Genomic DNA, 5,766 nt, shown 5'->3' on the forward strand with positions numbered 1-5,766 from the left:
AAATCGGGCTTCAATTCGCCTGGCTATTTTGAATAGTACGTTCGACTTTCGAAAGTTAAACTTCAGAATTTTGGTTTGAATGTCCTCAAAAGCATCATTCTCCTAACCGTCAGTGAAGCATTCTTCCATGTTCGATTCCACAGCGTTTTGTTTTTGTTCTGGCGCATCTGATGGGTGGTAAATGTTTTTCGTTCATGTTCTCACAAGGCGTTGTTTGTGGATGAAATTATTAAAACATGTATCCTTTAATGTAAATAAATAATTCATTCTACATTTTCTGCTGCCCACGATGTTTTTCGAAGTATTACAAGTCTAAAGCTTCCAAGCTATTAAATCAAATAGTTATTATGGGAATGCTAGAAATACACGGGTTCGTTTTAATCTTTGTTGCACCGTTTCAGTTAGCATAATCATTTATATCCATATAATTCCAATAAACGTTATCCATATAATATAAGAGAGCACGTTCTGAAAATAGAAAAGAGTAACAATACTAATTAAAATACATATATAACTGTTCTTGTAATATAAACATAATGTAGTAAACAAAAAATGTATGCGTTACTTAAATATCATATTACTCATACGTCAAGTAATTGTCTATTGGCTAGTGGTTGAAATGACATAGCACATACAATGACATAACAATGTACATTTACAATAAACAAACATGTACAAAACAGTTTACATCTATCGCTTACCAAGTCTGAGGGACTGCACTCCTCACTCTCAATCACACATCTCTCAGGTGAATGCAGTTCATGTTGGTTATAACTGAAAACCCAAAACCATGAATCTAATATTAAATGTAAAGAACAATTAGCAGATTATGTTATATTGAAACCAATCCTCAAAAGTCTAATACCATGAAAATACATAATTCAGTCTGACAAATCAACCAAATACATGATTGTATTTCCAACACATCGCAAACACAAATAAAATAGTCATAAGATCAAATGCAACCAATACTGACCTTAATAGTTTTTCTTTACTTCGACCAGATCAAATTAAAAGCTTTCACTACTTCTCAAACGTTTTCAAAAATGGATGGAAAATCTTTGAAACAATGATATTTACCGTCACCTGACAAATTTAAAAGAAAGCACTCAACCATATAACACATCGTGGTCTAAGGGAAACAATAACCAATAACTGATAAAAAAAATATATCAATCTGCACGAATTGTCTCCCTTAAACTTTCAGGATTTTAACTGGGTTACAGAAGCACTTACAGTTAATTAGCCAGTAGTACAAATATGACGAACGTAAGCAGCCTAAATTGAAATAATTATTTATTTGTAATAACGAGCAGGAGTCTGCACTCAAAGATCGTGTCCCGATGCTTGACCGAACTATCAGCTACTGAGTACTGCATTAACACAATGACAACTACATGGAAAGGCCAAGTAGTCAAACACTCACTCAAAAATAAATCCTGTTTAAAGGCAGAAAGCAATGACGCTATTGACAATGAACAAGAGACATATAAACCGTATAAACACAACATACAGATCATTCACTCATCAATATTGCTTTACCGATAAATGATGGGAATACCGCCTAGTAACGGTCATTGAAACAGGAGTTCACAGGAACATAAGTGTACTAGCTGATATGGCCATAACCTCACGCTATTCCCAACGTTAATCAACAAAGTAATTACAATACGAGGTAACGGCCCAAACAAGACAGGACGATAAAAGAACACAATGAATAAAAAGACGCACTGCATCTAAAGGTGTTAAATCAGAGAGAACGATCGACATCAGAATAATTATCTATAAAACACAACCTACCGAATTACTGGTTTGACAATAGACTTAGAATAGTTTTTTTTTATAATTATTAAATAAATGCACTCGAGATTATGCATGACTATGACATTACTGATTTAAAAAGTAAGATCGAAATTAAATAAAAATACTAGTTCAGGGCATTCGTTAGTATATATATCTATGTTTGCATAATCAATCGTTAGAAATGATTTTGCATCATTTTATTTCTATTAGTGAAGGTTATCGACAGTACAAGAATCACTGCTTCAAAAGACAAATTTCGGATTTATCGGCAATATTGTTTTCAAGTAATACTTGTCTCTATTAGATAGCAATCCATAGATTCTTCAAATTATTCGTCCTTTTTCCACATATCAGCATCCATCTGTTTCCGATTATGGGTCGATATCATGGACTGTTTTCTCTTTTCGCAATTTTCACATCGCTGTCTCGTTTTTCTTGTTGTGCTTACAATCGATATACAATGGGGTATCAAACCATTTCTTTTTTCGTTTTTGTAAAACATTGCTCTGCTCTGCCGACCAGGCAGTTACAGGACAAGCGCCCGGTTGTTGGAACATTCGTTAAATACATAACGATGAAATTTATCGTTAAAATGACTAAAATCGCTAAATTTTCGATAAATACCTTCGTTTAATTTATTTCGCTAAATTTCGGTTGTTGGAAATTTTAACGTTAACGAAACCGTTAAATCAGTCGTTAAGTTAACGAAAAATTTAAAGTACCTCAAATGGTACTTTACATTTTAACGAATCAGTTGACGAAAACCAAAATGGCTGCCGTTATTGGCTGTTTAGTAAATATACCACGGAAAAATAGAGAATTTAGAGTAATAAACTTAAATGAAAGCCTAAATGATGAAGAATTGAGAAGAAGGTTCAGGTTTGGAAGAAGAGGAATAGAGTATTTGGCCGATTTGCTGAGAGAGGACCTAGCTAGGGAAACAGACAGAAGTTGTAGCCTGTCAGTCGAGGAACAAGTCTGTATAGCGCTGAGGTACTACGCTTCAGTTTCATTTATGCAGGTTGTTGGGGACACACATGGGAGACATAAAAGTACTGTTTGTAGAGTTGTGGATAAGGTTACCAAAGAGATAGTGAAGCGTCAGAAGCAGTACATTAAGTGGCCAGTTGATGAAGCTACCAAGAGACGAGTGAAGTCTGAGTTTAGCAACAAAGCTGGATTTCCAGGTGTTATGGGTGTGTTGATGGTAGCCACGTCCGTTTGATCAAGCTTTCACCAGACCAAGAGAGAGGTTTTATCAACAGAAAAGGATTCCCGTCCATAAATGTGATGGCAGTTTGCGATGCAAAAGGTAGTATATTTAAAAAAATATTAAACTGTAAATATTATACAGCTCTACATGTAACATGAAATAAACTGAAACTTACCCATCACTGTACTGATGGTGTTGCTGAAGAGCTCAAATAAGCAAAATCCAGCCACATTTCATTTGGTATTTGTTATTAGGACATAAAATTAATATTTCAGTACAATGCTGGTTACTGCCATTAGTAAGTGCTTTAAAGTTCTTTGATAATACAGATTTGACAATAACTTACCAAGGCAAAAACGTTCCTTTCAATGTCAAGGTCAACAAAATTTAGCTATAACGGCTTAAAATAAAATGGTCAACATTCACAACTTCATAACCACAATCATGTTATCTCCCCTTTACATGTTTTTATCCTTTCAGGAAAATTCACATTTATCAATGCTCAGTGGCCTGGATCAGCTCACGATAGCTTTATATTCAGAACATCCACACTTGGATGCCACATGGAGAGAAACCACAGGGGTTTGGAAGATGGGATTATTCTTGGAGACAGCGGGTATGTAAATGTAAAATACAATGTAGCTACATTATCATGAATTTCGACAAGATTTTATACCAGTATCAATTTTTTATAATAAGCAATAACATACAACGTTTACATCAGTAAAAGTAATATTGACCATGACAAAAATGTTCTGTTTACTGATTTCAGCACAGTTTAGGAGATTGTATCCGATTTAGATTACAAATGTGTTTTTAAAGGTCACGATAAAATGGCCTTTGTTTCTCTTAACTGAATACCACAATAATAGTGTTTAAGAAGTTTTAAGAAGTATAAAACATGTTTTATTTGAAGGTATTAAACGTTTTTGTACACACAAGGTATGATATGATTTAATCCAGACTGTGTACTTTTGGCAGGTATGCGTGTTCAAGATACTTGATGACACCATACAGAGTTGCAGACACCAACCAAAAGACAAACTTCAATAGGGGGCTCTGCAGAACAAGGGTACTCATTGAGTGTATGTTTGGACGTTGGAAGAGGAGATTTGGAATTCTCCATGGAGAGGTCAATACCAAATGTTGCATTAACATATTTCTTTCATGTACAAATGTATGTAAATGTGTATACACAGCACAACTATACATACAATACATCACATATATCAATTCAAAAACTGGTGCCGTCGTTTTTTATGAAATTCTGCTCATGAACATCTGATACTCTGTGTGACCTGTAAATAAAGCAATGTGTTATTGTATATTTTTTATAAAGTTACATTTATTCAGAAATTAACGTTTTAGACATGACCAAAGCGGTATAAATATGAAAGAAAGGTGAGGGGTACATGTATGCCAAACGCCAATGCCGAAAAAGCTATGACCATTGTGAAATGTTTCAGTTGAGAAAAACACCAGCCAATGCATCAGAAGTGATTGTGGCGTGTGCTGTTCTCCACAATATAGCCATCATGCTGCAAGAACCTGATGTGCCTGATGATGACAATGACGATGGGGCAGACGCACAAATACCATATGCAGGCAGATAGACTGGCTTCGTGGTCAGGGATCACCTTGCTCAAGTTTATTTTTAATATACATGTGGGACGTTTTTATAAGTTTGCCACGTGATGTTGCTGGAAACGTTTTTACATTAGTTTACTTATCATGACTGAGAACGGATAATTTGAATGTTGTAATTGGTGTTAATAAATACCTTATTCATCAACGAGGAACTGAAACATTCCAATTTCGTCTATATTCTCTATGGAGGTGATGAGCTTGTTCATCAGCAGACGCTTGGTTTTTGAAGTTTCTATCTCTTCCTTTATGAGCAGTTTCTTTAGTTGCACCTTCTCTGTCTGGGAAATGAAGAACTGAAGTTGAGCCTCCTGGAGCTCCTCGGAGATTGACCTGCAATAATGTGTATTTGTATTATTGAGGTGAATTTATACAGCTTCTTTTTCTTTTTGTGACGCAAAGAATTTTTTCATGGAATACAAGTTGTCGATAGTGTTTAGAATGTATATATATATATTTTTTTTAATATTTCGTGAAACCCTTTCACAGCACATGCTATTTATTAACATTGTACATGCCTCCAACTGCATGAAAATATGCAGCATTTGAACATTAATATATATATATATGTGTGTGTGTGTGTGTATTGTTAAATCATACTAACTTTTACTCGTGCTACTAGTACATGTAGCTGGTTTGCATTCATTCTGAAATATGAGGACAGTCACAATTTTGCATTCTAGTACAGTCATTTTGTGACAAATAAGGGCTAAACCTACCACAAATTGCAACAGAATATCTGACAAGAGTTTATCACTCATAAAAGTTTCATATATAACCAAAAAAAAGTCCTAAGGAATCCAAGTGGTGGAAAGTATTAAAAAATAATGTTTCTTAATCCTACTCTGGTACCAGTTTTTACTACGTTATAATAGGTTATTTAACGACTTTCTAACAATATTTTAATAGCTAAACACATATTAGCATAGGAAAATGGTATGGGTTTATTAGTGAAATGAACATTGCCATCAGGGGTATTCTATATTAATCTTAAATGGATCTAAGAACGATGTAGCTAATCGGATTACTTGTTATTTATAACTGACCAATAGAGTGAATGAAGTCAATCATGTATGACCATAAGATTTACTTAAGTTGAATAATAA

The 5,766-nt window shown here is 34.3% G+C and overlaps 1 protein-coding gene across 1 annotated transcript; it reads left to right on the forward strand.

The window, feature by feature from the left end:
• Positions 1–2,572: 2,572 nt before the first annotated feature.
• On the forward strand, positions 2,573–4,629 carry LOC128235722 (putative nuclease HARBI1). Its single transcript, XM_052950524.1, has 4 exons — positions 2,573–2,999; positions 3,497–3,632; positions 3,998–4,088; positions 4,483–4,629. The coding sequence occupies exons 1-4, from the start codon at positions 2,573–2,575 to the stop codon at positions 4,627–4,629; spliced, it is 801 nt and encodes a 266-aa protein (XP_052806484.1).
• Positions 4,630–5,766: the final 1,137 nt, after the last annotated feature.

This window comes from Mya arenaria, chromosome 5 (assembly GCF_026914265.1).
Source record: "Mya arenaria isolate MELC-2E11 chromosome 5, ASM2691426v1".
In the NCBI taxonomy this organism is placed as follows: domain Eukaryota; kingdom Metazoa; phylum Mollusca; class Bivalvia; order Myida; family Myidae; genus Mya; species Mya arenaria.

What these genes read in the sequence shown, in the direction of transcription:
- LOC128235722 (XM_052950524.1), top strand. Translation starts at nt 2,573, where the DNA reads ATGGCTGCCGTTATTGGCTGTTTAGTAAATATACCACGGAAAAATAGA. An exon ending in TGGATTTCCAGGTGTTATGG is followed by an intron (nt 3,000 to 3,496) that starts GTGTGTTGATGG and finishes TTATCCTTTCAG; the next exon opens with GAAAATTCACATTTATCAAT. An exon ending in ATTATTCTTGGAGACAGCGG is followed by an intron (nt 3,633 to 3,997) that starts GTATGTAAATGT and finishes TACTTTTGGCAG; the next exon opens with GTATGCGTGTTCAAGATACT.